General features: G+C 43.3%; 1 protein-coding gene across 1 annotated transcript; it reads left to right on the top strand.

Annotated features, from left to right (window-relative positions):
- Nucleotides 1–24,174, top strand: LOC122782077 (Golgi-specific brefeldin A-resistance guanine nucleotide exchange factor 1-like). The gene is made up of 26 exons (XM_044046277.1): nt 1–36; nt 230–297; nt 1,589–1,703; nt 1,794–1,996; nt 3,285–3,408; nt 5,079–5,204; nt 7,368–7,450; nt 8,054–8,290; nt 8,834–8,927; nt 9,193–9,369; nt 9,794–9,858; nt 10,034–10,157; nt 11,871–11,942; nt 12,033–12,127; nt 12,219–12,372; nt 12,762–12,987; nt 15,213–15,370; nt 15,463–15,712; nt 16,184–16,404; nt 18,340–18,490; nt 19,792–19,922; nt 20,041–20,142; nt 20,359–20,472; nt 22,706–22,883; nt 22,974–23,159; nt 23,495–24,174. The coding sequence occupies exons 1-26, from the start codon at nt 1–3 to the stop codon at nt 23,686–23,688; spliced, it is 3,684 nt and encodes a 1,227-aa protein (XP_043902212.1). The 3' UTR covers nt 23,689–24,174.

Genomic DNA, 24,174 nt, shown 5'->3' with positions numbered 1-24,174 from the left:
ATGACCGCGCCGTCCCAGGTGGACATCACGCCAAATGTTTGCGTGGGGGATGTAATCTGTCCCTTTAATTTGAGTCCACACACTCTCATCCGGACAAAATGTGTGACACACACACATGATAGGACTGTATTTCACTGGCTTTTATTGTTGCGACAACCACCGCTGCCACAGAGGACGACACCGGGGCTGCGCTTTGACTGATCTCTCACACTAGCTCTACCACCTCCAGCTAAGTCCTGCGCCCCACCGTCCCCTGACCAACGCCGGGCCAGGTCGCTCCATCACTCAACCCGTCAGGTCGTCCCCTGGTGTTTTACCGCCATTAGTCTTGGCGCTGGTCACTGCGCTGCTTCAGACTGACTGAGTGGACGGGAAGGTCTCCAGTGACCGAAAGGGAAGCTGTCCTTTAGCCCTTAGTGTCCTTCGCAATTATTCAGTGGACACTAGCTTGTTTTTAAAAATCAATCTGACGTGTCAAAGAGTCCCCGTTTGGAAATAAATGACCCAGCTGATACATGAGCAGAAGGGGAGGGTCGGATGCACATCAGGGTCGGTTGTGGTGTCCACTGAAACACTTCTCTGCGAAGCGCCGGTGAATGAGCTCGGTGGGTCTGTGGCTCCGCTTTGCTCGTTGGGAAATATTCAATCAGATCACGTGATGTACTCTTAGTACAGTAAACTTTTCACAATCTGATACAGACCCCCGAAGGAAAGTCATGTCAACAGGACACCTTGTGGCCATCCAGAATAGTGCACGTCAATCCACTATTCACGCTAAAGGCCACCGAGTTACGAGGTTAATTGTGCTTTATGGCGCCCGCAACACATTTTGCACTTACAGATTCATACATGTTTTATGTATTGGATTTAAAAATTGATTTCATTTAAAATAATTATTGATTTCGTTCAAAAATGCATACGCGTTCTGCTCCGGATGCTCCTGCCGTCCTCGACACTTTTTAGAGCCCGTATAGATGAAGACGTGTAAAAACGCTGCTGGTTCTGTCGGGTTTTTCGACGCGTTTGCACGGAAACAGGTCACTCGTGTGTATCCTCGTCTTGCCAAACCTTCGATTTTTTCCGTTCACTGGTGGGTGTGTTTGTAAGTTCAGCTTCCACCATGTTTGTTTTGGTCAAACGCAGTGCACGTACAGTAGTGTACATCCGCGTTAAGGTAAATTAGCTCTCATTCAGGAGGAACACAAATATCAAAACGTCCAATTATTGGGTTGCATTTCTATGCAGACGCATATTTCGTCAGCGCAAACACAAGCATGGCAACTGATATCGTTTCATTTCATGACAATAAATCGCAACCCTTTACAGCTGCTGGCGTCGCGCCTGCACACAGGCCGGTTAATCCCCCGCATCCCCAGTGCACACATACATGTATAAATATACACTACATACACCGCATGTGCTTATACATATGCATGCGTGTGCCCGTATGTGGACGCTCACATAGATGAATGCACAAACACACGACACAATAACAAATGTGCGGCACTGCTGTGTGCAGGACGTGACAGAGAGGGAGAGTGATTTATCGGGTAACATTAAAAAAAACAGGGAGAATTCTGAAATTCAGACCTGAATTTTCATCCATTTTCAAAGCTGAGAAGAAACCCTCGAAGAAGCCTCATCGTTTCTCATCCCTCTTGCCAAACTCTCAGGAATTACTGGACATCAGGACAAAGAAAAAGGTGAGCGTTGACGTCGTAAAGGTTACGTGACGTTGTTTTTAGTGAATGACTGCACCTTGAACGCTTCGTGGTTCGTCGTTGTCCGTGCAGCTGCTGATCACGGGCACCGAGCAGTTCAACCTCAAGCCAAAGAAGGGAATCCAGTTCCTGCAGGAGAAAGGCCTCCTCACTACGCCCATGGACAACAACCAGGTGGCGCAGTGGCTCCGAGAAAATCCCCGACTAGACAAGAAGATGATCGGGGAATTCGTCAGCGATCGCAAGAACATGGAGCTTCTGGACAGTTTTGTCAAGTAAGCAGAGATCAATGTAATGTTGAGTGTTAGTCATTTAAAACAACCGCACTCCAGATGATAGAAACTGGCAGTACATAAAATAAATTGATATAACAAAATACTTAAACACAGTGCAGTATAAGGAAATAAAAATTTCCATTAAAGGTCTTTAATGGATCCTGTGGAGCGGATGTTCCAGATCCTGGGGCCGCTGCCACAAAGGCTCGGTCACCTTTGGTTTTTAGCCTCATTTTGGGCGTGGTCAGTAGCAGCTGATAGGCAGGTTCTGCATAGATGTCATTGATCACCTGGAATGATTGAATAAAAAACACTTTTTCAAAACTTTGACAGATATGGCAGTTTAGAGATTGGCCTGAAGTTGGAGAGGAGTCCAGATTTGTCTTTTTGATAAGCGGCTGCACAACGGCGTGTTTGAGAGCGGCTGGGACACGCCCAGTGCAAAGGCAGGAATTCATGAATAAAAGAATAAAAGACGAGATGACGAGACTACATTGGCCAGTGAGGGGAGGGATACACATTCAAACTGAAAAACATCATATAAAGAGGACCAGAGGGATAGAGCTAGAGCCAGCGGGAGAAAAGGCACATGGCCGAGGAGTTTGAGAAAAGTCTCACAGAGGGTGAGCGAGGGGACCGCTGAAGAGTCACCACAAGGGTTAACAAGGGAGCTAAAGATATTAAAAAGAGCGTGGGAAGATGCCATTTTCACAGCCTTCACAGCACTGTGGTAAGCAGACAGGCTTTCACAGAGAACTTCTTCACAGACATGGAGCTTGTCTTTGTTCCACTTTCTCTCAGCCCCTGAGCACGTGTGTGGAGTCAGTGAGCCACGCTTCTGATTCTAAACGGTGCAACAGAATCAAGGATATTTAAGATGTTTAAGAAGTCAGTGACAAGTGGTCTGGATTCACAGCACACATGAATATTAAAATCTGCAGAAATTAGAAAGTGATCGTATTTCACAGCAGCACCTGAGAGAGAATCTGCGAAGTCACGGATGAATTTTGGAGGGCGATAAACAACCGGCAACATAGTGGAGAAGGAGGGAAGTTGTAGCTCAAAAGTTTGTAGTTCGACGCTGGAGAAGGCAACAGATGGAATTAGAACAGTGAGGCCAGACCTCCACCTCTGCCAGTGCTCCGAGGGGAGCGGAGTCCAGAAAACGCTCTGACTCAAGTCACAAAGTCATTCAATAAAAAAAGTTTGGTTTACTAGTCACTAGTTCTAATGTGTTATTCAGTGTAAAGACACTAAACTGAGCTTTCTGTCTCTCTCTCTGTCGCAGCACATTCACCTTCCAGGGCCTCCGCATCGACGAGGCTCTGCGTCTCTACCTGGAGGCCTTCAGACTTCCTGGAGAAGCCCCCGTCATCCAGAGACTCCTGGAGACCTTCACCGACAACTGGCATGTAAGACACCAGTTTCCTCGAACCCTCTTTTAATAAACGGTTTTCATGTTGTCACCATCATTAATCTGCCTGGATGAATATATAGAACAAGGCTGCGGCGACGCGTTAGCGTTAGCCGCGCTGAGTAGACATGTCAGGTTCCACTGCCGTCAGCCAACGGAAAGGTGACTTCTCAGAATAGCAGGAGACGTGTCACCTGGAAACTATGAGTGTAAAGTCCTTTTCTTAAAGTGACACCACACTCACGGACACAGAGTTCATAGAACATGATCATGGTCTTTATCTCACTGTCACACACATTAATGTAAGTTAGATTTATGTAAGTGACACAAGGTGACCACACGAGGCAGCAGTGGACCAGCAGCTCCTGTGTCCCCGTCAGTTTCTTGTTTGTACAAAGTTATCTAATGGTGAGATAATGTACACAAAAGCTAAGTTTTTTCATTGTGAAGCTGTTTTTCATGGCGTCCCTGAACGTCTCTCTGTCTGTCTACAACAAGTCAAGTACCAAATTTCAGATGCTTTCTTGTGTTCATGTGTTTAAAACTCTCCTGGGATTTAAAGGGGACATATTATGCAAAATCAACTTTTTAACCATTTCAATACCTATATTTGGGACTCTGGAGGCCCTACCAGTCGCCAAAGTGTGGAGAAAGAATACTCAGTCATGTTTTCGTGGTCCCTCTTAGTGTAAGTATAGGCCATAAAACACTCCATGTTGAATTCCCTGCGCTTATGACGGCAGCATGCGCATTTCACTGCGAATGTTACCGCCCACCAGTAAGTTTACTTGGAAAGCTCCACCTTAGCTCCACCTTAGCTCCACCTTAGCTCCACCTTAGCTCCACCTTAGCACCACCTTAGCTCCACCTTGTCCCTGCGAGAGTGCAGGCGAGGGAGGAAGAGCGGTATTATGTCAACGCGGAGGGACAAGTGTGCTGTTGGTGGCTGCACAGTGGAGCACAGTGTTTTACAGAGGATTTTATATATGAAGCTAATGTGTGTTCGCACCACTTCACATCAGTATTTAGTCAGCGACGTACAAACATACACATTGTTAAGAAAAGGTCACACAGAGGTCATAACTGACCATTCTGACACGTCCTAATTAAACATATTTGTTCAGTACGTCCTCCATGACCGGAGCACACACTCAGTCTGATACAGTCACATACAGCAGCAGTTTATGCAGCGATCAGCGGTGGATCAGCGGTGCTGTCCCTAAGGGTTTTTAACTGATTTACAGTTGGACAGTGTTCGGCTCCATCCTTATGTAGGACGTCTCTTCCTGTGACGCATGCTGCCATGTTGATATTGTCAGAGAACTAGTGGAGGGAGGGGGAGAGGAATGGAGCTGAGGGAACAGGAGCTGAGTGAGTGAGCACTGTGAAGAGGACACATCAGAAACCCCCTGGAAGAAGTGGATGTGTGTTTGCCTGTGTCTCATTTGCATATAAAGGGACCATGCACAAAACCCAGCATTCTGAAAGGGGCGGGTTTAGCAGGGTTATTGAACTACTATGGTGCTTCATCCTTATGGTATTTTGACCAAAGCATGTCACTGACATGTTCATTAGGACACCAGGGAACTATTTTAATGGGGGAAATAGGGTATAATATGTCTCCTTTGAGTGGCCTTAAATGACCATTTGTTCTGTGTGTGTGTGTAGAAAGTGAACGGCTCTCCCTTCATGACCAATGACGCAGGCTTTGCTTTGGCATACGCCGTCATCATGCTCAACACTGACCAGCACAACCACAACGTCCGCAAGCAGAACATCCCCATGACCGTAGAGGTGAGTGACACAGGAAGTGAGGACATTGGGTTGTGAATAAACGTGTTAATTCTTATTGGCGATGACAAGTCAAGTGATGAAAGGAGCAGGATCCCCTGTAGCATGGAGGAAATCATTTCCACTGCCGTGTTTGAGCAAATAATCCAAAGTGGACAGCACAGCTTCAGTCATGTGAAACCCAGCGCTGCATTCATTTACAGTTGCCACTAAAAACATCTGAGACCACTTGTCCGTTCAATGAGTGAAAAAGAGCCGCCCTGTGTCTGTGTGTCTGTCTGTGTGTCTGTGTGTGTGTCTCTGTGTCTCTGTGTGTCTGTGTGTCTGTGTGTTTGTGTGTGTGTCTCTGTGTGTCTGTGTGTGAGAGATAGAATGACATTCCCCTGTGAGTGCTAGAATTTGCTCTGGTGCAGCCTGGCAGCTCCGAGAACTCACAGCCAACAGCTGTAGCCAGTGGTGGTCCGTCTGAGAGGGGGGACTCATCCTGAACAGGCGGCGCTGGGGGAGGACAGGGGGAGGCCAAAGTCTCTCTTTCTCTCTCTTCATCCACCGCCTTTGTTTTTCTGTCTTTGATTGACAGCAGAGGAAGACTAAACAGTGGCAGCTTGTGGACAGACTCCTCACGAGACACACATGTTTTCTCTCTCTTTGTCTTCTACTTCTACTACTGCCTATCAAGCAATCAATCCATCCATCAAACTTTATTTATACAGCACTTTTCATATAAGGTAGTGCGACTCAATTACAATTACAGCGGATAAAACATGATGAAAGGAAACAGGAGTGAGGAAATCTAACCCTAACCCTGTCCTAACTGACAAACAGCTGCTAGGGAAAGCACATGCTTTATATGAAGCATATTTATAAATATGCTTTTTAAGTGCTAACGTACTTTAAAGTATTTATTTAAGTGCTAGCATACTTTAAAGTATTTATTTAAGTGCTAGCATACTTTAAAGTATTTATTTAAGTGCTAACATACTTTAAAGTATTTATTTAAGTGCTAACGTACTTTAAAGTAATTATTTAAGTGCTAATGTACTTTAAAGAATTTATTTAAGTGCTAACATACTTTAAAGTATTTATTTAAGTGCTAACATATTTTAAAGTATTTATTTAAGTGCTAACATACTTTAGAGTCTTTATTTAAGTGCTAACATATTTTAAAGTATTTATTTATTTAAGTGCTAACATACTTTAAAGTCTTTATTTAAGTGCTAACATATTTTAAAGTATTTATTTATTTAAGTGCTAACATACTTTAAAGTATATATTTAAGTGCTAACATACTTTAAAGTATTTATTTAAGTGCTAAAGTTCTTTAAAGTATTTATCTAAGTGTTAACACACTTTAAAGTATTTATTTAAGTGCCAGCATACTTTAAAGTATTTATTTAAGTGCTAGCATACTTTAAAGTATTTATTTAAGTGTTAGCATACTTTAAAGTATTTATTTATTTAAGTGCTAGCATACTTTAAAGTATTTATTTATTTAAGTGCTAGCATAGTTTAAAGTATATATTTAAGTGCTACCATACTTTAAAGTATTTATTTATTTAAGTGCTAAAGTATTTATTTATTTAAGTGCTAGCATACTTTAACGTATATATTTAAGTGCTAGCATACTTTGAAGTATTTATTTAAGTGCTAGCATAATTTAAAGTATTTATTTAAGTGCTAGCATACAGTAGCATAATTTAAAGTATTTATTTAAGTGCTAGCATAGTTTAAAGTTTATATTTAATTGCTAGCATATTTGAATGTTTATGATAATAAATAAAAAAGCAGTCACATCTGTCTGTGGCTCTCTTGCGCCCCCTGGCTGTCTGTCTGTGTGTGTGTGTGTGTGTGTGTGTGTGTGTGTGTGTGTGTGTGTGTGTATGTTGTTCAGCCTTGATGCTGTCAGTCAACACTGTGTGCTGAGGTTTATTTCTAGGAGTAATCCTTGTTTTGCTAAAGCTTCCAGCAGCGTGTATTAAGTGACACATAACAAGTGTGTGTTTCTAAGCCGGGCCTCGTTTTAATTGTTGATTGGATTCTTCAGTTAATGAAGCAGTGAGTGTCTCAGGCTCGGCCGTCTCTGCTGAGCTGCTGGTGTTCACATGCATTGACTGACATGTTGATGGTGGACACACTGACTCACTTCATTGTCCTCTGTTAAAACAGCAATTCAAGAAAAACCTGAAGGGAGTCAACGGAAACAAAGACTTTGACCAGGACATGTTGGAGGACATCTACAACGCCATAAAGTGAGCTCACCACACACACACACACACACACACAAAAATGATTTTACCAACATAAAAACAAGTCTATGATATCTTTATTATCTTTATCTTATTGTTAGACAGACTTTTCCAACAGGAAACAGAAGTTTGTCACTTTCTGTACAGAAGTCCAGAGAGAGAAAACCTGTGATTTTATCATCACACACACACTGCTGCCTCCATCGCTAACTTCTAACGGCTTATTTTGTGAATTCGGCCTTTGACAATCTTAATTTAGATTTATTTAAGTGACACAAAGTGACCACACGAGGCAGCAGTAGACCAGGAGCTTCAGTGTCTCCATGAGCTTAAATCACTGATTTTCTCAGTGGGCTTTGGTGTGGGAGAGTGAGCGGTTTACAAACTTCAGAACTACAGTGAGATAAAGCTGCAAATACATTTGAAATTAGGGCTGCAACATTTATCCATGAATAAAACACTTGGGACATGTGAAAATGTACTCCTCATAATAAAGACAATATTAAAAACTGAATAATTTTGGTTTGGTAATGGAGACATTTCTAAAAAGAAGCCATGTTGATGACGTCATAGACTTACAGATGGTGTCTTTGTCTCCCTCTGTAGGACCGAGGAGATTGTGATGCCAGACGAGCAGACGGGTTTGGTGAAGGAGAACTACGTGTGGAGTCTGCTGCTGCACCGCGGTGCCACGCCCGAGGGCGTCTTCCTGCTCCTGCCGGCGGGAAGCTACGACCACGACCTGTTCTCCATGACCTGGGGTCCAACCATCGCCGCCCTCTCCTACGTCTTTGATAAGAGCCTGGATGACAACATCGTCCAGAAGGCCATCACTGGCTTCAGGTACACAACGTTAAAGACCCTGGAAGGCAACACTTACTAAATCTAAATCTTATACTTTATTAAACCCCCATAGGGAAATTATTTCCCTGCGTTTGACCCATCCTAGAATTAGGAGCAGTGGGCTGCCACACTGAGTAGCACCCGGGGAGCAATGGGGCTGGGTACCTTGCTCAGGGGTACCCCAGCACTTTTGACCTGGTGGGGACTTGAACCGGCGACCCTCCAGTTACAAGCCACTTGGCCACGGGCTGCCCTAACTACTACTACTACTGCCCTACTATCAATTTATAATGACTTATTTCCATATGATTTTATTGTTAATAGATTTATTTTGAAATGATGTGAAATATCAACATAAATATTATTATTTTCATGTCTTTTTCTCCACTTACTGACCAAACCTGGTCCTAAAAGTCAAAACATGTGCTTTTAATCTTTACTCTTAAAACATTACTTTTACTTTTTGACACTGAAATCTGTTTGTTGTTGGTTGTTTGATGACTTTTTGAAATGTTATCGTGTTATCGTTCTGTCTCTCTGTAGGAAATGTGCCATGATCGCAGCTCACTACGGCTTCAGCGATGTGTTTGATAACCTGATCATCTCACTGTGTAAATTCACCACTCTGAGCAGTGAGGTGAGACAAACTCACACATGAACATTTAGATATTTAAAAAGAAAACATGTATGTATTTACTTCCCTCAGTCACTACATTAGGCACAAATTTGCTCTTGTTGTGATTTATTTTATAGTCTTTAAAAAAACAAGTCCACCTAAATGTATTTATAGATTTGATTTACTGTAGATTTATATAATTTATTTCTATAAATAAACTTGTATACATATTTAACTATCTCTGTAGTAAAGGTTATGTTGCTGTGCCTCTCCTCTCCACCTTCAGTCTGTGGAGAACCTTCCGTCTGTGTTTGGTGGGAACATTAAAGCACAGACAGCAGCTAAGACGGTATTTGACCTGGCTCATCGCCATGGTAACATCCTGAGAGAGGGATGGAAGAACATCATGGACTCCATGCTGCAGCTGTTCAGAGCCGAGCTCCTGCCCAAAGCCATGGTGGAGGTCAGGAGGAGTCATTGTTTGTTTCTTTGTACTTTGCTGCCACCTGCTGGTCACAGCTCACTCTCACTCACTCATTCACTCACTCTCTCTCTCGCTCTCTCTGTCTCTCTCTCTCTCCCTCTCTGTCTCTCTCTCTCTCTCTCTCTGTCTTCTCTCTCTCTCTCCCTCTCTCTCTCTCTCTCTCTCTCTGGCTCTCTCTCTCTCTCTCTCTCTCTCTCTCTCTCTCTCTCTCCCCTCTCTCTCTCTCCCCTCTCTTTCTCTCTCTCTGTCTCTCGGTCTGCCCCCTCTCTCTCTCTCTCTCTCTCTCTCCCCTCTCTCTGTCTCTCTCCCTCTCTGTCTCTCTGTCTCTCTCCCTCTCTGTCTCTTTCTCTCTCTCTCCCTCTCGGTCTCTCTCTCTCTATCTCTGTCTCCCTCGCTCTCTCAGGTTGAAGATTTCCTCGAACCAAACGGAAAGATTTCTCTTCAACGAGAGGAGACGCCTTCAAATCGGTATTAATCCTCTCTGCTAAATAAAGAAATAAAAAAGAGATAAGAAGTTGTGTCCTTCTGTTCCTTTATTCTCCTCATTTCCTCTCATCACCTCCTCTTCTCTCCACCTGTCCTCTTCACTTTTTATTTATTGATTTAAAGTTTGAATTGTTCTCCTCTTCCTCCTCTTCCTCAGCGGTGAGTCTGCAGTGCTGAGTTTTGTGAACTGGTTAACTCTGAGCGGAGCAGAACAGTCTGGACTCAGGGGTCCGTCCACAGAGAACCAGGAGACCAAGCAGGCGGCCATCCTCTGCATCAAGGTAGTGGACACATGTTTACAAAACACCATGTTTACATCACACCATGTTTACATCACAACATGTTTACATCACATGTTTGCATCACAACATGTTTTCATCACATGTTTGCATCACAACAGGTGTACATGCCATGTTTACATCACAACATGTTTACATCACACCATGTTTACATCACATGTTTGCATCACAACATGTTTTCATCACAACATGTTTTCATCACAACATGTTTGCATTACATGTTTGCATCACAACATGTTTTCATTTGCAACATGTTTGCATGTTGCCACATGCACATTCACACACCATACACACACACATGCATGTTTTCATCAACATGTTTTCATCACATGTTTATACACATGTTTTCATCATCGCATCACAACATGTGTACATGCCATGTTTACATCACATGCTTACATCACAACATGTTTGTCACATGCACACACATGTTTCACAACATGCTTACATCACATGTTTACATCACATGTTTGCATCACAACATGTTTTCATCACATGTTTGCATCACATGTTTACATCACAACATGTTTACATCACATGCTTACATCACGTTTACATCTCAACATGTTTACAGTTTACATCACATGCTTGCAAAACATGCTTACATCACATGTTTACATCTCAACATGTTTACATCACATGCTTACAAACATGCTTACATAACAAGTTTGCATCACATGTTTACATTACAGGTTTACATGTTTACACTTTTACAGTTTACATCACATGCTTACATCTCAACATGTTTGCATCACATGTTTACATCTCAACATGTTTACAGTTTACATCACAACATGTTTACATCACATGCTTACATCACATATTTACGTTTACATCACATACTTACATCACATGTTTACGGTCATCTTTGCCCATAACTGCCGGAGTTCCACAAGGCAGTGTCTTGGGGGCCTTACTTTTTCTGATCTTTATTGATGACCTTGCATCACACTTGAAGAATGACCTCCACCTATTTGCGGATGATTCAACTCTACCTGTCATTATAAAAAACCCTGGCCTGAGAAACACTGTGATCTGGACAAAATAGACAAGTGGGGCTCAGACTGGTGTATAACATTCAATGCACGATTATGAGCAGGAAATGAGAACTGTCCCATCCTCCTCTCTACTTCATGAATGAAGAGCCAAAGCCAACTCAGAGTATTACTCTTCTCTGTGTCACCATCACCAACACTCTAACCTGGACTCCTTTCACACAGCTAGGAGGTTATATATCCTTTGTATAATTTGTCTAATTTGATGTACTCGCATAATTGTTTTCCTGTATGAGCCACCATGGTAACACCAGGCTCCTATTGAATCATATAAAACAAAACTTTATTATGAAGTTATGTTTTCACGTGAAGATGTTATATATAGTTTATAGTCATGTCTGGACAATAATGTAATATTATCTCATTACCACCACACATAAGAGTCCAATAAAGAAAATATATTTATTATATATATATATATATATATTGTTTTTTATTTCACATAACGTGAAACTGTTTTATTTTACAAATCAATCGCAAAATAAAATGTATTAAAATGTTCACATTTAAGAAGAAAATCCACAGAAAGTTGATACCGAACCCATTAAATCAATTATAGCATTAGTTGACTTTTAATCCAGTAATTGATGAATCATTGTATCTGTAGTTGTGACGTTATTAAATTTTTATCTTTCCTCAGCAATGTGACCCAGAGAAACTGATCACTGAGAGTAAGTTCCTGCAGCTGGAGTCTCTGCAGGAGCTGATGAAGGTCAGTGACTGTTAGAACGACGACATGTGGTGTCACAGTCAGTGGATGATGATGATGATGATGTGTGTGTGTGTGTGTTGTCGTGGTCAGGCTCTGATCTCAGTCACTCCTGATGAAGAGACCTACGATGAAGAGGACGCCGCCTTCTGTCTGGAGATGCTACTGCGGATCGTCCTGGAGAACAGGTCAGAGCAGAGAAGCTTGTGTGTGGAGACACAGCTGCTCGTCTCCCAGTCACTCACTGTCCTCTGTGTTTGTGTGTGTGTGTGTGCGCAGGGACCGCGTGTCCTGTGTGTGGCAGACGGTGCGTGACCACCTGTGTCACCTCTGTGTCCACGCTAACGAGAGCTGCTTCCTGGTGGAGAGAGCCGTGGTCGGACTTCTGAGACTCGCCATCCGTCTGCTGCGGAGAGAGGACATCAGCTCTCAGGTACGGAATCAACGAGGAGGTGTCCCCACGCACGTGTCCCCACGCACGTCTGGGAGTGCAGCAGTTCCTCATTTACATAGGGTGCAAATTGGCAAAAATGGACGCCAAGATTCCAAATGGCCGACTTCCTGTTGAGTTGAGGCCATGATTGCAGTGGACTTTTTTGTTCATCTTGGTCTAAAACATCTTCACACCAAGATTCACCAAGGAGCTCAATTTGTCTCTGTTTTCACCTTGGGGCGCTATAGAGCCCCTGAGCAACACGCAGGTCCGGGAACTGCCAATATTGCATTTTCGGATTAACATTAGGCTCCTCGCATGAATTTGTGCCTGGAGTCTTTTTGGGCCCCTGCCAGTCGTGGCATTAATAATGACACATTGACCCTCAGGTTCTGCTCTCCCTGCGTCTCCTGCTCATGATGAAAACTCACGTCCTGTCGAGGGTCAGCAGAGAAGTGGCCTACGGCCTTCACGAGCTGCTGAAGACCAACGCGGCAAACATACACTGCACAGACGACTGGTTCACGCTCTTCTCCCTGCTGGAGTGCATCGGTGCTGGCGTGAAACCTCCCGCCTCCTTCCAGCTCACCTCCACCACCTCTGACAACGACACAGGTCAATCAACAACTCTCTTATAATCTAATAATCATCATATTCATCATATATTTGTTTCAAGGTTTCCTTCAGGGTCACCTAAGGTCGAATTTTACACTGATTTTAACCACATAGTAAGTAAGAGGCTAATCTAAAGAACACGATCACATGTTTATCTCACTGTGAGACAGACTTTTCCAACAGGAAACTCAAGTTTCTAAACCACGCACTCTCCCACATTTCTTTGGTTAATGAAACAAGTAAGATGGCCTTTAAAATCAAATTGAAATTGTATTTGTTTACACAATGTGTTACATGATCGTTTTTTCTTCCTCCTCTTTTAAAAGAGGCTATGTAACTTCCCTGTGGATCTCATAAGTGTACTATGACTATGGTTGAACCAACTTAAATCAAGTAATGATTTTCATTACCTCTTATCTTATGTTTTTGTTTGTGTTGTATGCTGTATGAATGCATGTTTATGTCTAAAAATGAAATGCAATTGGTAATTCTGACCCCAGTAGAACAGCACTCATCTGTGGATGAGATAGCTGATGTGGATCAATAACCAATAACCAAAGCCCAGAGAGAAAATCTGTGATCTTAACATCACACACACATGAGTTGTTGATCCACTGCTGCCTCCATCACTGAGTTCAAATGTCTTATTTTATCACGTCGGCATTTGAAAAATGACCTCAGTGACACAAAGTGACCACACGAGGCAGCAGTACGCCGGCAGCTCCTGTGTCCCCATGAGCTAAAATCACTGATTTTCTCTATGGACTTTGGTGTGGGAGAGTGAATGGTTTACAAAGTTCAGTTTAACAACGCTTAACAAATTTAAATATTAGACAAAGACAACACAAGTTAACACAAAATGCAGTTTTTAAGTGATGATTTTATTTATTATGGGGAAAAACTATGCAAACCCACATGGCCCCATGTGAAAAAGTAATTGCCCCCCCTTGTAAAATCATCAGGTCACTGTGGTTAGTCACATTTTTTGGAAAATTTGACTTGCCACACCCTGGCTTGAGTACTGTAGGACCTATTGAATCAAGAGACCACTTAAATAGAACCTGTCAGACAAAGTGAAGTCGACCAAAAGATCCCAAAAAATAAGACTAAAGTCAAATTCAGGAACAAATGAGAAGCAAAGTAATTGACATCTATCGGTCTGGAAAAGGTTACAAAGACCTTTGTAAAGCTTTGGGACTCCAGAGAACCACGGTGAGGGCCATTATTCACAAATGGAGAAAACATGGAACAGTGGGCACCCTTCCCATGAGTGGCCAGCCGACAAGAATTACCCCAACAGCGCCGCGACGACTCATCTAAGAGGTCACAAAAGAACCCAGAACAACATCTAAAGAACTGCAGACCTCACTCAGTGTTCATGACTCCACCATAAGAAAGAGACTGGGCAGAAATGGCCTGCATGGCAGAGTTCAAGACCAAAACCACTGTTGGGCAAAAAGAACGTTAAGACTCGTCTCAATTTTGCCAAAAAACATCTTGATGATCCCCAAGTCTTTTGGGAAAATCCTCTGTGGACTGACGAGACAAAAGTTGAACTTTTTGGAAGGTGTGTCTCATTACATCTGGTGTAAAAGTAACACCACATTTCAGAACAAGAACATCATACCTACAGTCAAATATGGTGGTGGTAGTGGGATGGTGTGGGGCTGTTTTGCTGCTTCAGGACCCGGAAGACTTGCTCTGATAAATGAAACCATGAATTCTGCTGTCTACCAAAAACTTGAATGTTCGTGACCTCAGGCTCAAGCGAATTTGGGTTCTGCAGCAGGACAATGATCCGAAGCACACCAGCAATCCACTTCTGATTGGCTAAAGAAAAACAAAATGAAGACTTTGGAGTGTCTCATTGGAGAGAGATGTGGCTGAATGACAACAGTTCTGCAAAGATGAGTGGGTCAAAATTCCTCCACAGCGTTTGCAAGTTATCGCAAAAGCTTGATTGCAGTTGTTGCTGCTCCACCAGTTATTAGGTTTATTATTAGGTTTAGGGGCCATGTAGGTTTACATTTGTTTTCCCTCCCTTCATAATAAAAACCTTCATTTAAAAAACACACTGTGTTTACTTGTGTTGTCTTTGACTAATATTTAAATTAGTTTGATGATCTGAAACATTTAAGTGTGACAAACATGCTAAAAAATAAGAAATCAGGAAGGAGGCAAACACTTTTGCACACCACTGTAAACAAACTGTCTTTGTCTCACAGGAGCTCAGTCAGACAGCGAGCTGTCCTCTCATCATCCCAGTGAAGTGACTCTGGACCGCGGCTACACGTCAGATTCTGAGGTCTACACTGAACACAACAAGACCCGCATGACTCGCTCCACCACCGACGTGGACATGGCCAGCAGTGGATGGCTCGTGGTCAGCACACACACACACACACACACACACACAGTGAACTTATGAAGGACCACACTCATATTGACGCATTGTTGTGTTGGTATGATTTCCAGGTGGGTAAAGACGACCTGGACTTGACTAAATTGGCGCCCGTCAACCCCAAAGCGCAGCTCAATCACCCTCTGGTGAACCAGTACAGTCTCACCGTGGGTCAGGACCTGGGTCAGCACGACACCAAGTCTCTCATCAAGTGTGTGGAGACGCTGTCCTTCATCGTCCGCGACGCCGCTCACGTCACGCCGGACAACTTTGAGCTGTGTGTGAGGGCAATACGAGTGTTTGTGGAGGCCAGTCTGAATGGAGGTGAGACACTGAGACAATGAGACAATGAAAAAATGAGAAAATTAAACACTGAGACAATGAGACCATGAGACAATGAAACACTTTGAGACCATGAGACAATGAAACACTTTGAGACCATGAGACAATGAAAAAATGAGAAAATGAAACACTGAGACAATGAGACCATGAGACAATGAAACACTGAGACCATGAGACAATGAAACACTTTGAGACCATGAGACAATGAAAAAATGAGAAAATGAAACACTGAGACACTGAGACCATGAGGCACAGACCATGAGACACTGAGATCATGAGACGCAGAGACACTGAGACACAATTATTTATTTTTTAATTCTAATCCACAAAGTCATATATGATTTTATTTTGATTTATTGGAAATATTCACACAAACACACATAAAAAAAACCTGAACTATACCTTTACTGTGCATCAGGAAACTAAAAGATGAAACTCTTTCTTTCTCGTCAGGTTACCGCAATCACGACAAGAAGAAGAGCCACAAGTACGACTCCAAGTCCCGCCCGAGGAGGAAGGTGGGGGGCAAGGACAAGGAGGGCGGAGCCAGTGTCCGACGAGGCGGCGGCGTCCGAGCGTCCAACCAGCGTCCGTCACGTTCCCACAGCGATGAGGACGAGGACGAGGGCATCCCCGCCAGTTACCACACGGTGTCTTTACAGGTTAGTCAGGACGTAAGTACCGCAGCCCTCTTCATTCACCTTCTGATGATTTAACACGTTTTTACCCACAATCCCTCAGGGTTAGGGGTGAAAACGTGCTGCCGTGTCTGTGGTGTAAAGATCTTTGGGGGATTTTGGCTTTGGCAGATTCAGGACTTGTCAAACTGTATTATATACACACACGCACATACATATATACATATACATATACACATACATGTATGTACATATATATATAGATAGATCGATATTAAAATGTCCTGATTGTGTCAAACTAGTCCTTTATTCTTGGTGTGACGTTGACTTTGTGTGGGAAACTCTGGTGTATTGTTATTGTAGTTTACATTTTAAACTTCAGTCCTGAACAGTGAGTGAAGCAAAGATGTTTTTGGGACATTTAAAGGTCCAGTGTGTAAAATATCAGGTGAGATCGTTTTTTAATTTGGTAGAAATTTGAAATTATGCTCGAGCGTAAAATCACCTTATTGTATAAACTGGGGGCGGAGTCAACGTGGTGACAGACACAGCATCACTAAAGACCAGTTGTCGACTAAAACCTTTATTTTGAAATGAATACATGGCAGATTTTTTGAGGCTTCTGGAGTCAGATCAGGAGTTTGTAGTGCGTTGTCTGTACGTTGACTAGAAACAGATCATAACACCTGTGTTGTTTTTATTTGTGTTGTAGACGAATCTTCCTCTCAGTTTAAAGTGAATATTAGCTAATCTGTGTTTTCACTGCAATTAACAGGATTTTTCCTTTGGTGAAAAACAAACATGTCTCTCTCTGTCTGTCTGTCTCTCTCTCTGTTGTTAACACACTTCTCAGATTAAGTAGAAACTTATTTTACAGAGGGCTGTTAAAACTTTAAAATACTGAAACAAGTGAAAGATATAATACAGTTTTTTATTCACATTCTAAAGTTGGTAAACACTCGAGGTTGTCCGTCTCTGTGTTTGTGTCTCTGTCCGTCTCTGTCTGTCTGTCTCTGTGTTTGTGTCTCTGTCTCTGTGTCCGTCTGTGTTTGTGTCTCTGTCTGTCTCTGTGTTTGTTTCTCTTTCTGTCTGTCTCTGTGTCTGTCTCGGTCTCTGTGTCTCAGTTTGTGTCTCTGTCTGTCTCTGTGTTTGTTTCTCTTTCTGTCTGTCTCTGTGTCTGTCTCGGTCTCTGTGTCTCAGTGGACAGTTGTGTCTGTGAATCACTGACTCACAGTATTTGTGATTGTGTCACGTGTTTGTGTCTGTCTGTCTCTGTGTCCGTCTGTGTTTGTGTCTCTGTGTCTGTCTCTGTGTCTCAGTGGACAGTTGTGATTGTGTCACATGACACCGTGTCCTGTGTTTGTGTCTCTGTCCGTCTGTCTCTGTATCCGTCTGTGTTTCTGTCTCTGTGTCTCAGTGGACAGTTGTCTGTGAATCACTGACTCACAGTATTTGTGATTGTGTCACGTGTTTGTGTCTGTCTGTCTCTGTGTCCGTCTGTGTTTTGTGTCTCTGTGTCTGTCTCTGTGTCTCAGTGGACAGTTGTGATTATGTCACATGACACCGTGTCCTGTGTTTGTGTCTCTGTCCGTCTGTCTCTGTGTCCGTCTGTGTTTCTGTCTCTGTGTCTCAGTGGACAGTTGTGTCTGTGAATCACTGACTCACAGTATTTGTGATTGTGTCACATGACACCGTGTCCTGTGTTTGTGTCTCTGTCTGTCTGTCTCTGTGTCCGTCTGTGTTTCTGTCTCTGTGTCTCAGTGGACAGTTGTGTCTGTGAATCACTGACTCACAGTATTTGTGATTGTGTCACATGACACCGTGTCCTGTGTTTGTGTCTCTGTCTGTCTGTCTCTGTGTCCGTCTGTGTTTCTGTCTCTGTGTCTCAGTGGACAGTTGTGTCTGTGAATCACTGACTCACAGTATTTGTGATTGTGTCACATGACACCGTGTCCTGGGTTTGTGTCTCAGCTGTTGGACCTGATGCACACCCTTCACACCCGCGCCGCTACCATCTACAGCTCCTGGGCAGAGGAACAGCGCCACCTACAGACTGCAGGCAGGAAAATCGAGGCCGACGCCCAAACTCTGTGGAGCAGCTGCTGGTGTCCACTGCTGCAAGGTAGACAATGGACTCTTCTCCTTCTTCTTCTCCTCCTTCTCCTTCTTCTCCTTCTTCTCCATCTCAGGGTTCGTACAGAGCCTTGAAAGTCTGGAAAATGCTTGATTTTAAATATAGTGTTTTCAAGGTTTGAAATGCTGTATTTACTACATTTTGACCAGAGTCGTAATGGAAATTAAAATAAAATGAAGGTGTAATGTTTTCTCTCCGCCGTGTTTTCTTCCCTTGCACACGCCCCTCACCTGACGATGGCGTCAGGAATTATCCTGAACCACTTTGCCGCTCTTTGTAAGTTAGCAATTAGGTGCTCAGCTAGTTCTCGTTCAGTCATTGCATCCAATGCATGTTGTTAGCTAGATAGCGTTAGCTCGGGGGTTACTCTCGCGTCTCACACACTGACGGTCACGCTTGTCGCTCTTTTGTCACGCACTCCCACCACACATTGTATTTCTCACACTGAAAGAAAAGATAATATAAAGTTATCTGGTGCGCCGCAATCGCTGTGGAACCGAGAGGAAAGTGGAAAATCTTGTGGCCAAAAGGATGAAGCACACCTCTGTGTACGTGTTACTTTTCATCACAGAACCTGGAGCACACACACTATTTTGTGAGCTCTAATACATAAAAACAGGACATAATAACTTAAAAAATATATAGGAAGGGGCGTGGCTCATTTCTTCGCCTTACACTAGTGTAGTCATATTTCCATCATCTGTTTTTGATGTTGTTGTTGTTTCTTTTCTTTTTGAAATAACAATTTGAATTGCAGTTGCATAGAGTCCATTTTAGTCAGGACGCTACTTTTAGTTGTGAGATTTTCCATTACTGTGCAGAAGTCTTAGGCCACCATTAGATGTTACATGACATGTCATTCAGCAGACGCTTTTATCCAAAGCCACTTACAAGGGAATTGAGTACAACCTGCCAGTGGTGGAGTTGAACTTGCGACCATGGAGTCTTTTGCACACAGGGCATCGGTCTTAACCACTGATCCACTCCACCCCCCAGACAGATGTGTTGTTTTAGCAATGCTATAACAACATAGACAATAGAGGGTAATTATTTCTATTTCACTTTACTGGAACACGTCCAGAAAATATGTATGCAGAAAAAACCAGAACATAAAATCACATCCTCTACAGGTGTCAAGTATTCCCTTACACTTGAACAATAACACGGCTCTGTTAATACTGGAGTGGAACCTTCATTCATGTGACTGGTAAATCCTGTGTCTGTCATTCATAAAAGATTGTGTCTCTGAGCGTCTCGTATGATTATCACGTGTTGTTGATGCTCTGCAGGCATCGCGTGGCTCTGCTGTGACGCCAGGAGACAGGTTCGTATGCAGGCTCTCACCTACCTCCAGAGGGCGCTGCTGGTTCACGACCTGCAGACGCTGGACGCAGCAGAGTGGGAGTCCTGCTTCAATAAGGTGAGAACGTACCAAAGAATTCATGAGTCTGTGATTGATCTCGTCTTTAATGAGCCTGAATGTGATGAATTTAAACGTGTGTGTCTGTGTGTGCGTGTGTGTGCGTGTGTGTTGTCAGGTTCTCTTTCCTCTGCTGACGAAGCTGCTGGACAACATCAGTCCTGCTGATGTGGGAGGGATGGAGGAGACGAGGATGAGAGGCTGCACTCTGCTGTCAAAGGTCAGAGACAACGACCACATTTAACTTCCATTTATTCGTTTTTTTAAAAACTAAAAAAGGGAATTTGCCTTTTTATGAATCAGAAATGAATCAAACTTCAATTGATTAAAGAAATATAATTTAACCTCTTAAGAAAAAAAAAGTAAATTAGAAAATGAATGGATGACAATAATATTTATATTCATTGTCCTCATCATTGTCCTCTCTGTTGTCCAGGTCTTCCTCCAGCACCTGTCTCCTCTGCTGTCCCTCCCCACCTTCGCTGCCCTCTGGTTGACCATCCTGGACTTCATGGACAAATACATGCACGCAGGCTCCAGTGACTTACTGGTGAAGACTCACACACACACACAGACACACACACAGACACACACGCAGACACACAGACTCACACGTGTGTGACGATGTGTTTCCTTTAATTAACAGCTCTATTTTAACTCAAATTAATCTATCCTTATTAACTGGATATGTGCCCCAAACGTTTAAAGTAGCAGTTATTAAACCCCTTCTCAAAAAAGCGACCCTTGACCCAGATATTTTAGCTAATTACAGTGATTAGCTGTATTCAGTGATGTGAATATTTGCACATTAATGGCCTGTTTGAAGATTTTCAGTCAGGTTTTAGATTACAGCACTAGTTAAAGTGAGTAATGATCTTCTCTTGGCGTCAGATAATGGTCTAGTTTCTTTACTTGTCCTGTTAGATCTTAGTGCTGCATTTGACACCATTGATCATGATATTCTACTGCAGAGATTGGAGCAGACTCTTGGTATCACAGGTGCTGCCCTCTGCTGGTTTAAATCATACTTATCTGATAGATTCCAGTTTGTTCACGTTAATGATAAAGCCTCACTACAACAAAAGTTAATTGTGGAGTTCCACAAGGCTCAGTGCTTGGGCCTATACTTTTTACCTTATATATGCTTCCTCTAGGGAACATTATTGACAATAATAATAATAATACATCACATTTATGTAGCGCTTTTCTCGACACTCAAAGACGCTGTACAAACACAAAACAAAAACAAAGGACAGGACTGAAATAAAACAATGGGAAATAGACAGTTGAGTGTAAGCAGTTTTGAACAGGTGGGTTTTGAGTAATTATTTGAATGTCTGTAGTGAGTCTGAGTTCCTGATGAGTTGTGGGAGTGAGTTCCAGAGAGTGGGGGCGGCTGCAGCAAAGGCTCGGTCCCCCAGGGTTCGGCGCTTTGTCCTGAGGGGAGTGAGGAGGTTGGAGTCAGTGGATTAGAAAGCGGATTAGAAAGCACAACATACACTTTCATTGTTATGCAGATGACACACAGCTATATCTATCAATGAGGCCGGATGAAATAAATCAGGTTGTGTTCAACTCCAGGAATGTCTCAGAGACATTAAGTCCTGGATGACCTGTAACTTTCTACTTTTAAACTTTTATACTCGGCCCTAAACACCTCAGAGAAAAACTTTCTGATCACATTGTCACTTTAGATGACATCACCCTGGCTTCCAGTTCCACTGTGAGGAACCTTGGAGTTACTTTTGACCAGGAAATGTCTTTTGATTCACACATAAAACTCATTTCCAGAACAGCCTTCTTCCACCTGCGGAACATTATGAAAATTAGAAACATTCTATCTTTACAAGATGCTGAAAAACTAGTTCATGCTTTTGTTAATCTAGATTAGATTACTGTAACTCCTTATTAGCAGGATGTTCTAACAAGTCTGTTAGAATCCTTCAGTTCATTCAAAATGCTGCAGCACGAGTTCTGACAGGAACTAGAAAGAGAGACCATATAACTCCAGTGTTAGCTTCTCTACATTGGCTCCACCCACAGTTTAGAATTAAATTTAAAATCCTCCTCCTCACGTACAAAGCACTTAATGGTCAGGCCCCTTCATACCTGAAAGACCTAGTCTTACCCTATGACCCTAATAGACCACTTAGGTCACAAAATACAGGTTTACTTGTGGTTCCCAGAGTCTGTAAGAGTAGAATGGGAGGCAGAGTCTTCAGTTACCAGGCTCCTCCTCTCCTGTGGAACCAGCTTCCAATGATAGTTCGGGAGGCGGAGCCTCTCTCTGTATTTAAAGTTAAACTTAAAACTTTCCTTTTTGATAAAGCTTATAGTTAGAGATGGTTCAGGGAAACCTAAACCATCTCTTAGTTATGCTGCTATAGAACTAAACTGCTGGGGGATTTTCCGGTGGTACACGCACATTCACTCTCTCACACTCAGCATTTGATTATGACTTTTTATATGTCATTAACCTTGTCTCTTTCTCTCCCTAGTTTGTGTCTTTCCTTCCTTCCCTCTCTCTCTCTCTGTATTCTCATCATGCAGGTTGCAGGATCCAGATCCAGTTTTCGAGGCTACGCTTATCATCACCATTATTATTGTGCTATAATTAAAAGTTGATATCATATCACTTCTTCTCTCCACTGCCCCCTAGTGTTTGCTCATTGTGTGAACTGTTGCGTTTCTCTGCTCCCCTTGATGTTGTCTATGCACAGACCTGAGATCATGTATGTTATGATTTGGTGCTATACAAATAAAATTGAATTGATGTCCCTCAGGTTGAAGCCGTCCCGGAGTCTCTGAAGAACATGCTGCTGGTCATGGACACGGCCGGGATCTTCCACTGCGCAGACTCCAGGACCGGATACTCAGACCTGTGGGAAATCACATGGGAGAGAATCGTCTGTTTCCTGCCTCACCTGCGGGAGGAGCTCTTCAAACAGACCGTCATCGCAGGTCCACGGAGGACACCTCACCCTGTCCCCTGCACTGTCCCCTTGTGTGTGTGTGTGTGGTAACTCTGAACTGTGTCTTCCTCACTTTCAGATCCAGTCCCCAGTCCTCCACCAGAGGCAGCGTCTTCACCTCCTGCTGCCGCTCGTCCACTGTCTCCTCCGCCTCCCGCTCACCCGCCGTCCCCGGTCACTGTCCCGGTGTCGCCTCCTGAGACGCAGATGTCCACCGGCAGCAGGCCGGCGTCTCCACAGCAGCTTCAGCTGAGCAGCAGCACAGGTGAGGACACGACAAACATGTCCTCTATTAGGACACGACAAACATGTCCTCTATTAGGATGGACGTGTCAAACATGTCCTCTATTAGGACGGACGTGTCAAACATGTCCTCTATTAGGGCACGACAAACATGTCCTCTATTAGGATGGACGTGTCAAACATGTCCTCTATTAGGACGGACGTGTCAAACATGTCCTCTATTAGAACGTGGCAAACATGTCCTCTATTAGGACGGACGTGTCAAACATGTCCTCTATTAGGGCGTGTCAAACATGTCCAGATTTAAAACAAGTAAAAACAACAGAAAATGAAAGTGTGTTTGTTTGTCTTGTCCAGGACCAGAGCGTCCATCTTCTGTCCCCGCCTCTGTGTCCCCTCTCATCGTGCAGCCGTTGGCATCTCCGCTGCAGGTGGGCGTCCCGCCCATGTCCCTGCCAATCATCCTCAACCCCGCCCTCATTGAGGCCACCTCCCCCGTCCCGCTGCTCTCCGGTCCCAGACCCACAAGTCCGTGTGACGAGGTCAAGTAAGAGACACGCCCCCACCCTCATGACACGCCTCCTCTCCAGCAGCCTCAGGGTCACGTGACGCGTCCGATTTTAAAGGGATAGTTGTGTTGAAATTGTAGAGCAAGGTCACCTGACGCTGCTACTGCTCTTGTCTTTCCTGCTTCCTGAGACACAGGCGCTGACGTCGTCCTAGGACTGGAGGACGGTGAGACACGTCGAGTGTGTGCACGTGTCCTCCACGAAATATGAATTACATTTAAACACATCATCATCATCATCGTGAACGTGACGCGGCTCCTAGAGGACGAAGAAATCATGACACATCATTTTATTTTGTGATTTATGACAGAAACGCTGAGTCACTGTTCTCTCTCGCTCTTCATCATGAGTCGTCATCAGCAGAGACGAGAATATAAAAAAGTCGTTGATGATTTTCACGTTCGCTCCGACAAGATTAAGTAAAAAAATAAAAAATATATTTATATATATATATATATATATACATAT

Source organism: Solea senegalensis, linkage group LG15 (assembly GCF_019176455.1).
Source record: "Solea senegalensis isolate Sse05_10M linkage group LG15, IFAPA_SoseM_1, whole genome shotgun sequence".
NCBI classification, from domain to species: domain Eukaryota; kingdom Metazoa; phylum Chordata; class Actinopteri; order Pleuronectiformes; family Soleidae; genus Solea; species Solea senegalensis.
This window is presented reverse-complemented; position numbering and strand designations above follow the sequence as displayed.